The sequence below is a fragment of the Podarcis tiliguerta genome (assembly GCF_965153285.1).
Source record: "Podarcis tiliguerta genome assembly, chromosome: 10".
In the NCBI taxonomy this organism is placed as follows: Eukaryota; Metazoa; Chordata; class Lepidosauria; order Squamata; family Lacertidae; genus Podarcis; species Podarcis tiliguerta.
In genome coordinates this window covers 73,936,817-73,954,321 of record NC_139543.1, presented here as the reverse complement: position 1 = coordinate 73,954,321, position 17,505 = coordinate 73,936,817, and the positions used below count along the sequence as shown (strand labels likewise).

The 17,505-nt window shown below is 46.1% G+C and overlaps 2 protein-coding genes across 2 annotated transcripts; both read right to left on the bottom strand.

Moving 5' to 3' along the window:
* Positions 1-2,642: 2,642 nt before the first annotated feature.
* LOC310658860 (olfactory receptor 13H1-like) lies at positions 2,643-3,578 on the bottom strand (the record flags this gene model as incomplete). Its single annotated transcript, XM_083401231.1, has 1 exon — positions 2,643-3,578. The coding sequence occupies one exon, from the start codon at positions 3,576-3,578 to the stop codon at positions 2,643-2,645; it is 936 nt and encodes a 311-aa protein (XP_083257357.1).
* A 12,193-nt stretch (positions 3,579-15,771) lies between these two features.
* LOC310659197 (olfactory receptor 10R2-like) lies at positions 15,772-16,695 on the bottom strand (the record flags this gene model as incomplete). Its single annotated transcript, XM_083402413.1, has 1 exon — positions 15,772-16,695. The coding sequence occupies one exon, from the start codon at positions 16,693-16,695 to the stop codon at positions 15,772-15,774; it is 924 nt and encodes a 307-aa protein (XP_083258539.1).
* Between the last annotated feature and the right edge of the window lie 810 nt (positions 16,696-17,505).

The following is a 17,505-nucleotide window of genomic DNA, read 5'->3' as shown; positions in this document are numbered from 1 at the left end:
CCATGTCATTTTAGCCTCAGAATAAAAAGTTCCCTCTCTACCCAGAGGGTTCTTCATTCTCCAAATGTCAATTAAGTCCATGTTTTCAGCTATCTCAAAAAATGTTTTTGGTAGTCTTCCATCCTTAGTAATTATTTGTCTTTGCGCCTTGTCCATATTTGCGCCTTGTCCATATTTGTAGATTTGAAGAAACCAGAGGCCTTCCTCTTAGGCATTGTCGGCCAATCGGTGTCAAAGAAGGATAGAACTTTTTTATGTATGCTACGACAGCAGCAAGAATACTTATTGCAAAGTACTGGAAGACACAAGACCTACCTACCCGGGAAGAATGGCAGATGAAGCTGATGGACTACATGGAGTTGGCGGAAATGACTGGCAGAATCCGAGACCAGGGAGAAGAGTTGGTGGAAGAAGATTGGGAAAAAATTAAAGTATATTTACAGAAATATTGTAAAAATAATGAATGTTAGAAGGATGCTAGAAAGAAGTTATACGGCTTCAGTAGAAATGTTACTAAGAATTAAGTAAGAATGGATTGAGTATGGGTTAAGGTGTAAAATTTAAGGCTAAATTGCGTTAAGATAAATTATGGAACTAAATTTGAGAAAGAGGGAAAGGACTTGCTGAAACAACTAATTGTACTAGAATACAAAAAGGGAGGTGTGAGGAAGTCAAGGAAATAAGCAAATGAAAATTAAGGATATGAAAATATTGGTGTGTTTTTTTCTTTTTTAAATGTTTTTTCTTTTTAAATGTTCTTGTTTTTTGCTTTTTTGTGTTTTGATGTAACTGTTGTTGTTTTTTTACTGTATTTTCTTTTTTTCTTTTTTGTCTAATTTGAAGTTTTGTAACCTTTTATTGTTCATTTTTCTTTTCTCTGTATTTGTTAAACCCTAATAAATATTTTAGAAAAAAAAAATTAGGCACGTAGTCAATAAGCAGTAGAGGCACAATAGTCTTGCAATAGTTTTGCAGGTGTCAGCAAATAACTTGGCAGTGAAACCTTAAGTCATAAACTATTGAGTTGCAGTGAAGGCAATAACATCTGCAAAACAACAGGCAAACGCAGTGGCAGAGCAGTAAAACAGTAAAATTAAGCAAGAAAACAATAAAACACTAAAACCAGTCCATAAAACAATAAAACTTAACTATAAAATCGGAAACTCAGTTGGGGCTGCTGGCGCTGTCACCATCTGACTGGAAGTCTTGCATTTTATGATTCTAATGGCAGAGGTTCAGAGAGAGAGAGAGCCTTGGGCTAGTAAAATAAAGCTTATCTTCTGAAAGGTTCTTATCAGGTAGCAGGTGGGCTGCCTGATGCTGGATATGTACATGCCCAATGCCATAGCCAAACCTACTGTTTCCTGTAATCAATAAAGCTGTGGCTTAATTCTGTCTGATCGATATTGATCCAGAGTAGATTCCAATGTATAGCTAGCAGAGTAAAAACTTAAACACACTGCAGGAATCCCAAAAAATAGACCAGAGGCAATTGTATTTCATCCAGCAGAGCTTTAATGCTCCTGAAGGCAAATGAGCATCATGGTCACAAATCCAATACAATCAGGATTGGCCCTGTCCATAAGAAATCCAGTTGCAGCAGACTTAACTTAAATTTACAACTTAACTTATAATAAGACTAAAGCCTTAACACTAAGCATGCTATATACAGAACACTACACCAGAAGGAAAGAGAGATAGAAAGTGAAACCCAGGCTCTTTCTGGCCTTATTATTATAGTCAACATGACCTTGACAGAAAGACATAACAGAACTAATTTAACCCAGCTGTACTCGGCTTCTTTGAAGGAATAACCCAAACATCATGAACCTTCTGCTTGCTTCTTTCACACAGAGAAGCTTCCAGTAGCTTCCAGAACCATCTCTACACATCAGATCAATACTTTCTGCACTATGAAATGCAAAGTGACAAATTCAACCCAATGACAGTCTCCTTGTGTCATTCTTGTGGCCCTCCCTTCATCTGCTATGACCATTATGCACCTGTGCGGGAAATACTGGATAAGTCTCACACAGTGCTGTTGGGGACTTCAATATCCATGTCAAGGATGCCTCAAATGGGCTGGTCCAGGACTTCATGGCCTCCATGACAACCATGGGACTGACTCAGGGCATCGATGGTCCAACACATGTAGCTGGGCTTACCCTCAACCTGGTCTTTGCCTTAGAGGGGATTGGTAATACTCCATTGACTGTTTAAAACCATTGTACTGGTTGCCAGTTTGTTTCTGGGCCCTATTCAAGGTGCTCACATTATTCTTTAAAGCCCTAACTGATTTAGGCCCCAAATATCTGAAAGACCACCTCCTTCCCTACCGACCCTCTTAGGTCCTTAAATGGCAGCTCCTCCACCCCACTCTGCATGGCCCCTAGTGAGAGATGAGGGGAGCTGATTTGTTTATGCTTATTTTACAAATTTATAAACCACATCACAGCCTAAGGCTACAAAAGCAATGTCTGTGACAAGATTTTAAAAAGATGAAATACAAAAAAAGAAATAAGCATTCCAAAAACTGAACCATTTCTACAAATTTTATTTATAAAATACGAAGTATTACATTAAAGGAATTCAAAAGAGCATTCAGGCACTCAAGAGGTGTATTCAGATATATTTAAAGGGGGCTAGGAATCCATTTTCCTGCCCATTACCCTCCACAAGGCTCCTTTCACATCCTTGTTCCTCAAACTATAGATCAGAGGGTTCAGCATTGGAGTGACCACAGCATAGAAGACAGCAACAAATTTGTCCTGGTTTGAAGATCTGCCTGGTGACCTTAGGTACATGGCCATAGCTGTGCCATAAAAGATCCCAACTACTGTAAGATGGGAGCCACAGGTAGAAAGAGCCTTGCTCCAACGCTGAGCTGAGCGAATCCTCAGCACTGCCAGACTAATGCGAACGTAAGTCAGCAAAATGAAGGCAAAGGGTACTAAGAGAGTGAAAACACTGCTGCCTAGTGAGAAACCTGCATTGGCTGATATATCAGAACATGCTAGTTTCACAACAGCCTGAACTTCACATGCAAAATGGTTGATGACATTGTGCCCACATAGTTTGATCTTCATGGTGAAGGATGGTACAAGGGTCAACAGGGAGGCCAAGACCCACGAGGAGACAGCCAGACAGCCACACAGCCTTCTGTTCATGATCAGCGTATAGTGGAGTGGCATGCATATCGCCACAAAGCGGTCATAAGCCATGACAGCCAACAGAATGCATTCCGTCGTCCCAAGGAAGAGCGAGATACACATCTGGGCAAAACATCTGGCATTGGAGATAGTGGGCCTCTCCGTGAAGCTGTGGGCCAGCATCTGTGGGACTGTGCTGGTAGTATAACAGATGTCAAGAAGGGAGAGGTTGCCAAGAAAGAAATACATGGGGGTGTGGAGGTGAGGATCTGCTATGATCAAGAGGACAATAAGGCCATTCCCAAGAAGAGTCATTAGATAGAGGAAGAGAAACGCGACAAAGAGCACCCTGCGCATGAGTGGCTGGCTGGAGAGCCCAGTCAGGAGGAAGATCTCTGGTGTCGTTTCATTATCATCTTCAGGACCCATGGCGCTGTAAATCCTTCCCAAGATGTGGAATTATCTGCCGGAATAGTAAAGATGCCCCCAAACTATATTAATTGGAGTGTGACTCAATCCCATTACCATTATTGTTGGTGAAATGATAATTTTATAATGGTGAAATGCTTATTTTATAATGTCATCAAATAATTCATGTTTCTTTGAACAAGGGATGGATGAATATTTCAGATTCAATTTCTCACTGTTTCTAAACCTTTTCAGTTTTAAATTCAGTTCTCCATATATCAACATTAGTTTGTGATTGATTGATTGATTGATTGATATTGATTGATTGATTTAAAAGCCCTTGTGAAATTTCATTAGCATCTTGGCTCTAATTTTTCCTAATATACACATTTTCTATGTGAAGAAAATTACACTCTGTGTGGAAAATGTATCCTTGGAGCAGAGCTATGAAACCCCATCTTGCTACATACAATGGTGGTACAAATCCACCCCCTATGCAAATATCATATATACAGTGTATTTAAATGTTCTAGGGAAATCTGTGACTCTCCAGATGTTGCTGGACTACAACTCCCATCATCCCTGACCATCCTGGCTAGGGCTGATGTCCAACCATACGCAGGAGGGCCATGCATTTGTGCCACCACTGTAAGTAAACTGTGCCAACATACTTCCAGTGCTCCTTGCAAATTGAAGTGACCCAGAAAGGAGTTAAGTGCTAAGAACTTAACATCTGAAGGAGGATTCCCACTCCTTTGCTGTTTTATATTACCCTTCTCCTAGAGCAGCATTCATTGCTTTCTCTCCAAACATGTTGGTACCATCAGATGTAACAAGCATGATATTTGACTAATGTGTTCTTGTTAATTGTCCTGTTTTATGTTGTACTCCACATGTAGCAGTGGACATACCATTCTCTAAGTTTTATTTGCTGCCACAAAAATTCTTACAGTCATAGGGGTCACATCCAAATACAGATGGAAGAAATTGTCGTGTTTGGTTCTCTCAGGTTCTCATTTTCCCCATCTTAAATTCAGTTCTCCACATGTCTGCTACAATTTGCATTATTATTATTTTAACAATCCTCATGAAAATTCTTCAGCATTTTAGTTTGAATTTCTCCTAAAAAATAAATTTTATATGCAATTTTGACTGACGTTCACATTTGTGCAAGCACCTTCCCTATACTGTATATAATGCATTTTTGTATGTTATTATCAGTTTCATATTCTTTTTACATACATTTTCTCCTAATATATGCATTTTTGTGAACATTGCTTGCTTAGAGAACTGCACCATAAAATTTGGATAAGTGCAAGTTCTGGAAGATGGCTGTGTTTCAGTTCTCATATTGATTCAGAAATTTGGGGGGTATAGCCAGGTACTTTAAATGTATGCTGTGGGTGTGACTATAGTATGATATTGTGTGGTATTAATAGGGTGGTGAACATCTCTAATGGGAAAAAAATTATGGGTGTTCTCCTAAAAGAATCAATTACTAAAGTCATCTTGCTATATTACAGTTTAAATTTTTGACAAAAAATGTAAAATGCATACAAAAGAAACTTGAAATATTTACCTTATGGGGTGTCCTGTTGGATAACATTTGCTGAAAGGGAAAATAGGTTGCCTGATGGATTTGAATCAAATAGCCTTGTGCAGCCTAATCTCATACACATTTCCTTAAAATTAAGTTCCATTAACCTCCATGCAGCTTCCTCCCAAGTAAATGTGCCTATAATTGCAGCTTTAGGAGCACTTCTAAAAGAACATAAGAAGATCTAATCCACTAACATCACGAGGGGATTTCAAATGTTTTGATTAAATTAAAGAATAAATAAAACACTTTTCTGGTTATGACACCAGTCTAAGAAACAGCAAATGTTTGATAAAACCATGCAAAATCAAAAACACTTCTTATATCATCTGACTTAATTAGGCTGTGTTAACAAATTTTTTTTTTGGGGGGGGGGCCAGAATATCTCTGCTGATTCAAATGGCAATAATGAAAAGCTGAATCAATCTTCTCAATCAAGTTTCTGATCACAAGTGGTTAATTCTTGTCTTCATGGCCTGAGGAACCATCAGGTCTAGGCCCCCATCTGAACAGAATAAAATCCAATCTCTGTGTGTGACTAGAAAATAACAATTTTTATAATTAAAACTTGAAAACTCATTATCATGAGTCTTTATATCCCTGAGAGATTTCAAAAGTTATCTGTACAGACTTCATACCTCTGAGAATATATCCTAGACAAGCAATTAAGAGCAAACTTAGCATGGGTTATTTATTTATTTGAATGGATTTTTAAAGACATATTTTTGTCCATATGGCATTGAAAGCAGCATACAACAAAGCAGTAACAGAGCAGAACACAAAAAATGGCACGTCATAACATTGAAATTGGGCATATTTATAAAAATTGTACCAGTTCATATATGTAAAAAGAAATCTTTAAGCAGTTTACATAAGACATAACCAGGAAAGAAAAAGTCAATATGAATTCATATAAAAATAAAAGCAAAGTGTCATTTTGTTGTTGACATTTAAACCCCTTGAGTAACTTGAGACCAAAATACTGTATTGGAAAATCATGAAAGACCATTGTTATCTTGGGGAGATTTGAGTCAAGCCCAGCGATTGCCCCTCACATGCCCAGATAATATGTGTCAGGGGTTCGGGAGCAGAGGCACAGGAAAGGGAGGAAATAGAGAGCGAGGGGGAGGAGTCCGAAGGAAATGTTAGCGATGACAGCGGTCCGAGGTCTCCGAGTCTTTCCAGCGAATCGGAAGATTCACAGAAAGGGGCTCCCATGGTCAGGGCAAGGGGGGTGCCTAGGGGGACACCCCAGGAAGAAGGGGCCAGAGGGGACTCAGAGAGCAGCAGTTGGAAATCAGGACCAGCGTCCACACCAGAGTGCAGTAGGGGGGAGGAGTCCCAGGCATCGGGATCAGGCGGCGCACTGCCAGCGGGAGGACATGAGTCAGGATTGGCCACGCCTCCATCGGGGAGCGAGGAAACGGACGAGAGGAAGGTTGAAGGCTGGGCGCGCGCGCCAAGTTCAAATGTACAGGAGGGCGGCACAGTTGGCAGCCCGGATAGGGAGCCAGGTCCCAAAGCCCGCCAAAAAGAGCGGGAGGAGTCAGGGGGGTCAACGTCAGCGTCAGAAGAATCCAGGAAGGAAGGGACCCCGGGGGGTAGCAGGACCCAGAGGAGAAAGGAGAGACGGAAGAGGTGGAGTAAGGCTAGAATCTTAAACTGGTGTACAGGGGGCGGAGATTCAGATGGAGCTTCGCCGATCTAACCCTAGACGTAGAGCTGGGGCGCTGCGGATTGAAAATGGAAACTGTACTTCAATAAAGACTTTTGCACATTACTACCAGCTAGCGTTGGTCCTCTGTGAGCTGGGACCTGGAGCCAATATGTAACGCTGTACTATTTTTAACACTTGATTGGGAGCTGCCCAGAGTGGCTGGGGAAACTCAGCCAGATGGGAGGGGTATAAATAATAAATTATTATTATTATTATTATTATTATTATTATTATTATTATTCCTAGGCATGAGTCCACTAAGCAGTTCATTCTGTTTCTTGTCGTCAGCATGATTCTGTGAAAGAGAGTACAGCTTAGTACCACCTGTCAAATTCTGGGCTATTCTTTATGCAGAGTCTGACAGTAACACACTGGATGGCACCGGAGGCTTGTCAGGCATTTAAGAGCATCTAGATGGAGAGCCACAGAGGGATCTCCTTTGGCCCTTGCCACCTCTGGGGAGGAATCCTCTGGCCTTGCCCTCCAAAAGGGGCTCTCAGGCAACCACGTTACCTTACAAACAGCCATAAACACAATCTGATTTCCCTAACTCTAGTTATAACCCTAAAGTCAAGGTTTTTTATTAGAATTACTTGTAACTTTTAAGAGATCACATATATTTATAGTTTTAATTCTATTAATGCTTAATTGCTTTTAATTATTGCTTCTCCCCCCCCCCATGCTTTTAGTTGTTTCTATTTTATCTGTAAAACCATCTTGAGTCCCTGCCAGAGAAAAGGGGGGGATATAAATCACAATAATTATTATTTTAGAGTCACTGACCTATGTCCATTTACCCATAAAATACACCTTCCAGCAAAGTTGCTTTTGTACCCTAAGATCTCACCTTGATCTGCACATCCTTTATGTGAGTTCCTCTGCTCATCTGTACACGCCAACTGTTACATCTTCAATTCATCTTTGTTGGTATTTGGTTAGTATTAAAAATAATTTCCTGGAAGTCTTAAATCACAGCAAAGAGAAGTGACTTAACATGACTAAGTTAGGTCCATTAATTTCAGTGGGTCTACTCTGAGTAACAGTTGAATACCACCCATATTCTTCCCACTTGCCCTTCTCACCTTCTTCTGTTGTCCCCATTGTATTCAAGTATACATTATGAGCCCCTCTGAGCAGAGACCTGACATTTAAGAGCCTGTAAGCAACATGTATCAGTTAAAAATTTAAAAGCCCAATCATGCTGCTCCACTTACAGTGTAGTTAAAGACATGTCATCTAAAAAAATTACCCTGCATGTTCTATGGCTATTTTACTTTTTTCCCTGCACTGTCATGTATTTGTATATGATTAAACATTAGAACCATAACCTATTTATTTGTTTAGAATATTCATATAACTACTTTTCAACAAAAAGTGTTCCAAGTAGCTTATATCGTAGAACAGAGGGACTTTGGAAACATTCCAAAAGAGTTTTCACCTACATGATGTCCACTCCCAGTTGGGGCTGGACTACATCTCCCCCCAGCTGTCACTCTTACCCATACTGGCTGGGGCTGATGGGAGTTGTAGTCCAAAATAGCTGGAGAGCAGCAGGCTGAGGAAGGCTGTTTTAAAACATTTTAATCTTAATTATGGTTCCCTCTAGAGTCTCACTCTACCTTGAGCCTTGTGGATTTCATGGAGCAGATGGTATCAACCACTTACCGTATTTTTCGCACCATAGGGCGCACCTGACCATAGGGCGCACCTAGTTTTTAGAGGAGGAAAATACGGAAAAAAATATTCTGAATCAAATGTTGCACTAAACTATTTAAAGCAGCAAAGCGGGCGGCTCCTGTCCACTTTGCTGCTTTAAATTGAGCCTCAGAGGAGGGTAGGAAGGGAAACCATGGCTTATCTAAGTCCAATTAATAATGCTGAGCCTGACTTATGGCCATCGAGATTAGCCTGGCCATCTCAGTGGAAATCTGGGGAGGCTGAGGTGGACTTTCAGTGGTCAAAGTGTGGTTGTGTCTTCCTGCCCGGCCTCTATTTCCTGCCCTCTTTCCCCCCTGCACCCCCGCACCCTGCTTTGAGGGAAGGAAGCGGAGCCATGGATCCTCTGCTCGCAACTGCACTGGATTCCCTCCACTTTGCTGCTTCAAAGGGAGCCCAGGAGAAGGGAATCTGCTGCATTCGCCAGCAGAGGATGCATGGTCCCCTTCCTTCTCTCCTCCGTAGTTGCTTTGAAGGAGGAAAGTGTAAGCTGCTCCCCTCCCACATTGCCGCTTCAAAGGGAGCGCGGGAAGAGGGAATCTGCTGCAGCTTCCCCCACCTCCCGCAGGAGCCACGCAGCCTTTAAAGAGGGCTCCGCTCTTTGGGGCTTTTCCCCGAGGAGGGAGAACGGACCGATGCGGCCAGTCAGTCCCTTCTCCCTCCTGGAGAAAAGCCCGCAAGAGCGCACGAAGCTTGTGTGCGGCTCTTGGGGGCTTTTCCCGCCTTCCTCCCCCTTGCATTCGCTCCATAGGACGCACACACATTTTCCCTTGCTTTTTAGGAGGGAAAAAGTGCATCCAATGGTGCGAAAAATACGGTACGCCTCACAAAACTAGGCAGAGGAGGTAGTGGGAAGTGTTATGTACTGAAGTTCTCACCCTGGGCCAGCAGGGGGATACTGTAGATAGTTATGAAAATGAAGGATCGAAAGTGACGTTCAGTGATTGGATAGTTTGTATGCAAATGAAGGATCAAAAGTGACGTTCAGTGATTGGATAGTTCTAGAAAACGGCAACAGTTACATTGTTCTGGAGCTCTATATAAACAGGCTGACTGAGCTCCTCAGTCAGTTCTGCTCCAGCTTACAAATAAAGAGCTGCTTTGAAAGAATCACTGTGTCGTCTGATATGTTCGCCCACAACTTAACACTGGCGACGAGGGTGGGATCGATGGACATCAGAGCACAGCCAGGTGCGGCCATCCTCTGAACTGAGCTGAATCACTGAGCTGAATCACTGGACAGAACCAATTCAGAGCTGACTGTTCTGGCTAGAGCACTGTGTTCCATCCATCGCCCTTCACGCCGGCACTGGAATCATGGCTTCACTTGTGCCTCTACCGCCGTTTGCGCCAGCCTCTGAATCATGGGACTCCTACCTCGCTCGGTTCGACTGCTACCTCCAAGCCAACGAGCTGACAGCAGTATCAAAGGAACGGAAGCAGGGCCTATTCCTCAGTGGGTCTGAGGTGTTTGAGACGGCCCGAGCATTGGTTGCGCCTGAAACAGTCCAGGCAACACCATGGGACACAATCCAAGAGAAGCTCCGCAACCACTACGCGCCAAAGCCATCCAAGATTGCTGCCCGCCATGGGTTTTACCACCGGAACCAGGCAGAGGGGGAGTCAATCAACAACTACACCACCGCCCTGCGACAGGCTGCAATGCACTGCGAGTTCCGAGACTTAGACGATGCCCTGATGGATCGAATCGTCTGCGGGGTCCGGGACATCCATCTGCAACGGCGTCTCCTCGCCAAGCCAGACCTCACGCTGCATAAAGCCATTGAGGAGGCCGTGGCCTCGGAAGCTGCTGAACGCTCCGCCCAGGAGATCCGCAAGGCCAGCAGCCCGCATCTTGCTAGAAAGCCAGTTCCAGTGCATCACGAAGAGGCCAGCAGTGATGAGGCATCCTCCAGTGAAGACGATGAGGTGCACCAGACAAAGCGGAAGTCCAAGGGCCAACCGGAATGTGCCGGCTGTGGAGGCAACCATTCCCGTGCCAAGTGTCGATTCAGAGACGCCATCTGTAGGACGTGTTCCAGAAGGGGCCACATTGCTAAGGTCTGCCGATCGGCCCCATCTGACACCCCCCCTTCACCTACTCGCAAGTCCAAGTCTTCACTCCAGTCTGCCAAGGAAAGCTGTTTCGCTCTCACCAACTGCCGCTGCCCATCTGGAACCACGATTGGCCAAACCGACTCGCCTACGTGACGCAAGCTGAATGTCACGGTGCTCATCGAAGGAGCTCCATGTGACATGGAGATCGACACCGGGTCTGCCCTGTCCATCGTGTCTTGGAGCACCATCAAAAGACTGGTTCCCAGAGTGTCCAAAAGGCAACTCAACTCTCACCGCGTACACCTGAGAGACTACCAGGGAAACGACATTCCCGTGGTAGGCGTTGGCTGGTTCCGGATCGCCCTCAAGGATTTTTCAGGCCTGCTCCGACTGGTGGTGGTCAAAGGTCAGCGGCCAAGCCTCCTAGGGCTAGACTGGTTTGATGCCCTCGGCCTGGAAGTCACCGGCATCAACTGCATCTCTAACGCAGAGACTGAGGGTCTGGTCAAAGACTTTGCCGAGGTTTTTGACGGCACTTTGGGGCAATATACAGGTACGCCCATCTCCTTTAGCCTTGATCCACAAGTCACCCCCATCAAGCTAAAGCCACGCCGGGTTCCCTTTGCTCTCAAGGCTAAGGTGGACGAACAACTGGACAAGCTGATCGCCCAAGGAGTTTTGGAGCTGGTTGACCACGCCAAGTGGGAAACCCCCATCGTCACGCCTGTCAAGCCAGACGGATCGGTGAGAATCTGCGCTGACTACAAGTGCACAATCAACAAGGCACTTCAGCAGCACGCTATCCGGTTCCTGTTGTCCAACACCTGCTGCATTCCCTGGGTGAGGGTAAGGTCTTCACTAAGGTGGACCTTGCCCAAGCCTATCAACAACTGTCCATCGATGATGCCACTGCTGAAGCCCAGACGATCGTCACCCACCGAGGGGCATTCCGTTGCCGCCGGTTGCAGTTTGGGGTGAGTGTGGCTCCTGGCATCTTCCAAAGCCTTATGGAGCGTCTCCTGCAAGGGCTTCTGGGCATGGTACCATCTTTTGATGACGTCTTGGTGTCCGCAGACTCACACCAGCAGCTGTTCGAGCGCCTCCGTACCGTGCTGACCAGGTTCCAGGAGGCCGGGCTCAAGGTAAAGAGGGAGAAGTGCCAGATCGCTGTTCCACAGGTGGAGTTCCTGGGCTATCTTATCGATGCCTCCGGGCTTCACCCGACCACATCCAAGATCCGTGCTATCCAGCAGGCCCGCATCCCAAAGAACAAGATGGAGTTGCAGGCGTTCCTGGGGCTGCTGAACTTTTATAACATGTTCCTGCCCCACAAAGCCACGGTGGCTGAGCCTCTTCACCGACTCCTCAGCACAAAGACGCCTTGGTCCTGGGGTCATCGGGAGACAGCGGCCTTCAACGCGGTCAAGGCTCTCCTTTCATTGGACAGTGTGCTGGTACAGTACAGTGAAGCCAGGCCGCTGGTCCTTGCCTGCGACGCCTCACCTTTTGACATCGGCGCTGTCCTTAGTCACCGTTTTCCAGATGGAAGAGAAGCACCGCTCGCCTACTTCTCCAGGACGGTATCTCTGACTGAACAGAATTACAGTCAGCTTGACAAGGAGGCACCGGCACTTGTGGCTGGAGTGAAGAGGTTCCATGAATACCTCTATGGCAGGACTTTTGACCTCATCACTGACCACAAGCCGCTCCTGGGCCTCCTCGCCGGTGATCGTCCAACTCCACCGGTCCTCTCGCCGCACATGCTGCGATGGACTGTTTTCCTGGTTGCCTACCACTACCGGCTCATCCATCGCCCGGGGAAATCGATGGGCCATGCCGACACCCTCAGCCATTGCCCTCTTCCAGCGTTTGTGGAAAACCCGGCTCCTGCTTCATCGCTCCTCCTGATTGAGGATCTTCCAGCAGTGCCTGTATCGGCTGCCACTGTGGCCTCCGCATCTGCCCAGGATCGCACCATCAGCCTTGTGCTCAACTGGGTGTGGAGGGGGTGGCCACAAGGGCCTTTTGCATCAGAGTTCCAACCGTTTGCAACCAGACAACATGAACTCTCAGCTCATCGTGGTTGTCTTCTGTGGGGAGACCGCGTCGTGATTCCCCAAAGACTCCGTCAATGTGTCCTGGAGGCTCTGCACGTTGGCCACCCGGGAATCATCAAAATGAAGGCGTTGGCTCAGTGTTACATCTGGTGGCCTAACATGGACGATGCCATCACTGCCTGGGTGTCCGCCTGTCAAGCGTGCCAAGAATCGAGGCCTGCACCACCGGCAGCTAAGGGACACACCTGGGAGACGCCCAAGACACCCTGGTTGAGGGTGCACATCAATCTGGCTGGCCCCTTTCATGGCCAGACCTTTATGGTAGTGGTGGACGCCTATTCCAGATGGCTGGAGGTGGCCCTGATGCCCTCCACCACTACCGAGGCCGTCATCCGGGTGCTGGGAGGCCTCTTTGCGACGCATGGGTGTCCTGATGTCCTTGTCTCCGACAAAGGACCACAGTTCACGTCAGGCACTTTTGAGCGGTATCTTTTGGGACTGGGCATCCGCCATGTCCTAACGGCACCATTTCATCCATCCAGCAATGGGCAAGCGGAGAGAATGGTGCGCTTGGCAAAAGAGGCACTGGCGTGCCTGGACCGGGGAGACTGGCATGAGCAGGTCACCGAATACTTGTTCGTGCAACACATCACCCCTCATGCGGCCACAGGGTGGAGTCCTGCTGAACTGCTTATGGGCCGCCGCCTCAGGTCCCCGCTCGACCAGCTGCACCCGGACTTTGCCGTGGCCGAACCCCCAGGCTGTGCCAATGCACCATGGTCATTTGTTCCAGGAAACCAGGTCTTTGCCCGGAACTATGTGAGGGACATTCCTTGGGTGCCAGCCACAGTAGTGGGAGTCACTGGACCTCGCTCGTACCAGGTGGCACTCGAAGACGGACGCTTGTGGCGCCGGCACATAGACCAGCTTAGGCGTAGGGTTGGGGAGTTGGACACTACCGTGGTGCCCCCAACTGCGCTCGTGGCTCCGGAAGAGACACTTACAGATGGTGAGGCTCCACCTACACCTCTCTCGCAAACTGCCAGCGTGGAGCCGAACCAAGCCACTTCAGAGGGTCTGCCAGACTTACCACAGGCTCAGACCACTCCACTTGCGGAGGCTCCACCCACAGCAGCGGATCCAGGGGACTTGGTTTCAACGCCACCTAGGGTCGCACCACAGCCTCAGCAAGAATTGGGTGGCCCCCGGACTTGGCTACCAGCGGCGGTCTGACAGAGTTTCCAAGTGCCCAACTTATTTAAAGGACTATGTTGTTGGACATGTTTCACTGTTGGTCTAAGTATGTAAAATGTAACCGATATGCTTTTGTGCCTAATGGAACCATTACGTGTAGTGCTGTATATAAGGAAACCATTACGATTGTAACTAATGCCTTATCTCGGTGGGGAGGGGTGTTATGTACTGAAGTTCTCACCCTGGGCCAGCAGGGGGATACTGTAGATAGTTATGCAAATGAAGGATCGAAAGTGACGTTCAGTGATTGGATAGTTTTAAAGGTATCCCTGCCCATACGGGGCAGTCGTGTCCGACTCTAGGGTTGTGTGTTCATCTCACTCTAGAGGCCGTGAGCCAGCGCCGTCCGAAGACACTTCCGGGTCACGTGGCCAGCGTGACGAAGCTGCTCTGGCGAGCCAGCACCAGCGCAGCACACGGAAATGCTGTTTACCTTACCGCTATAAAGCGGTCCCTATTTATCTACTTGCACTTAAGAGTGCTTTCGAACTGCTAGGTGGGCAGGAAGGAGCTGGGACCAAATGACGGGAGCTCACCCCGCTGCGGGGATTCGAACCACGGATAGTTTTAGAAAATGGCAACAGTTACATTGTTCTGGAGCTCTATATAAGCAGGCTGACTGAGCTCCTCAGTCAGTTCTGTTCCAGCTTTCAAATAAAGAGCTGCTTTGGAAGAATCGCTGTGTCGTCTGATATGTTCACCCACAACTTAACAGGAAGTGTTTGGCAAGTATTTGTTCTAAAAGTCCTCTCCTCAGCCCTCATCTTCCTGCTGTCTTCTTGCTGGGCCACAGGGCTTTGCACCCTGGAAGCACATAACCAAACACCAGACCCAGGCAATGTATGATGATAGTTGTCAAGAACACCACTAAGACAAGCTTTTTATTTGTATTTTTTATTTGTTTTATTTATATGCCACCTCCCCACACCCCATGAGCTCAAGGTGGTGTACATGGTTAGATATGAGATGGTGAAAGGCCTAAGGTCACCCAGTGAGCTTCATGGCTGAAGGGGGTTCGAACCCTGGTCTCCCAGGTAATAGTCCAACACTCTATCGAACAACAGGATAGCTGCTTCCTGTGGAAAAATATCAGACCAGTTCACAAAGGCATTAGAAACTATCAAAAACAGATAGTAAAACACAATCACACTTTTAACCCCACACCAGTACAGTAACAGCTTATTTCTTTCAAGCAAGTTTTCAGGCCATCATGATAAATAAATAAACCATTTCCCTCCAGACTTTGTTAAAGATATCCAAATTCAGTTTATGCATTAAAAACACAAAGCTTTCTTGAAAAATAATCCCTGCATCATGCTCGCCACACATTAGGAACCACACACTCCTGCTCACCTTTCTGTAAAAGCATCTGAGGTGAGCAGCCAGAGGGGTGATCCTAGCCTTGTCTGTTCATTTTGTGAAAGAGCGGAACAGCATTTTATACTGTTTTTATATGTTTTAAGAACATGAAGTGGTTAATGCATTTTTCAGATGAATGAATAAGATAAAATAGTGGTTGGATCCCCAAGGATGGTCAGAGAAGCATCTTCACACTGGAACCAAGTTGTATCTTTCTCTTCTCCAGTTGGGCTGTGACAGGAGAGCAGGCTCTGTGTCTCAGCCAGGCTTTCTTTAGTTCTTATAAATACCATCTGTGAAACACAGAATTATTATACATATTTCTGCGAAGCAATGCACTTGGAAACTACTTCACAATGTACATTATAGAAATGGAACTGAACTGAAACACAAAAAGACAGGGTAGGGAAATGCAGAACTGTCCATCTGGAGTTCATTTTCAGTAGAACGTTTCATCTATCCCTTAGGAAGAAGGCAACCCCGACACATCATCTTCCTAAGTGCTCCCTTCACTTCATTGTTCCTTAGAGTGTAGATCAGAGGGTTGAGCATGGGAATGAGAACAGTGTAAGACACCGCAAGGATATGGTCCTGGCCTTCAATATAGCTGCCTTTAGGTCTGGCATATGAGAAGATGGCACAGCCATAGTGAAGAAAGACCACTGTCAAGTGGGCTCCACAGGTGGAGAAGGCCTTGCGACAGTACTGAGACGAGCTCATGTTCAGGGAAGCCATCAAAATGCACCCGTAAGACAGCATGATGAAGGAGAAAGGGACGATGAGGATCATGGCAACCAAGGCTGTAACAGTAACTTCAATAGTTCCATAGCCAGGACATATCCTGCTCAGCACAGGAGGGATGTCACAGAAGAAATGGGGGATATGGTTGGACGCACAAAATGGCAAAGAGAAAATCACTCCAGTGAGGAAGGAAGAAAGAATGAAACCACCACAGACAGACCCCATCACTAGGCCCCAACAAATCCGTTGGCTCATGAAGTTCCCATAGTGTAGTGGGTGGCAAATGGCCACATAGCGGTCCCATGCCATGGCTGTCAACAGCAGACAGTCAGCCACACCTAAGGCCACAAAGAAGAACATCTGAGCAGCACACGATGCCAAGGGAAAGGGCTTATGGGGAGCCAACAGGTCACAAAGCATTTGTGGTATGACCACCAAAGTGTAGGCTGTCTCAGAGCATGAAAGGCTGCCCAGGAAGAGGTACATGGGTGTATGGAGGAGAGGATCAGTCCACACCACAGTCATAATCAGCCCGTTGCCTGCCAAGGTCACTGCATACATCAGGAGGAAGAGTCCAAACAGCAGTCGGGCCAAGCCTGGGTGACTAGTGAACCCCAACAGGACAAACTCGGTCACCATGGTACAGTTGATAGAAGGATCACGAACCATCCCTGAGCTGTAGTGGAAGTAACACAGAGTGACATATACCTACATCAGTTATGAATGCCATTAGCAGAAATATGTAAGAGGATTGGTAAACCTGAACTGTCGTTGTGTGTTTGACCCTCTAGTCCCGGAGTCACCAATTTTGAGGGGCCTAGGTGCACATTAGAATTCTGTGAAACTATCATGAGAACCACAAATTACCCATGTTATGGAAGAAAAACCAAGGACATTCTCACACACACAAACCCAGTCAAAACAGCTAGCTATAACACCAGCCAATTAGAATACAATCAAAAAATGAGGCCAAACCTGCCAAAAAAATAAGCCAACTAATTTGTGTTTGGCAATATTCTCTCATGCACCACAGTAGTGATAACTGCAGTATATAACTCTGCTGTGCTTTATCATGTAAAACAGGCTATGACCTGTGTTAGTAGTGAAGCAGAGGCGAAGCAAGGTTTCACACAGCAGACAAACACTTTGCAGCTATGGAAAACTCTCATTTACCAGATTCAGTCCAGTGTTCACCACTTGGTAACTGTTCATATAATCCCTATGAGCAATCACCTTGTGGAAGATTTTTTTTCTGCACATGAGCAAAAATAGCCTCCAAAATTATCCATCCTGCTTGTGAGCAGCAAACTGGTGTATGTGTGCATGTTCTCTGTTGACCAGTGGAATTTTGAAAGAGTTGGGGAGGAGGCAAAAAAGAAAATTATCTTCTAAGAAATTTCAGCTCAGTTAATAAGGAGAGGTACTATTTACTATTTTGTGAATTCATGC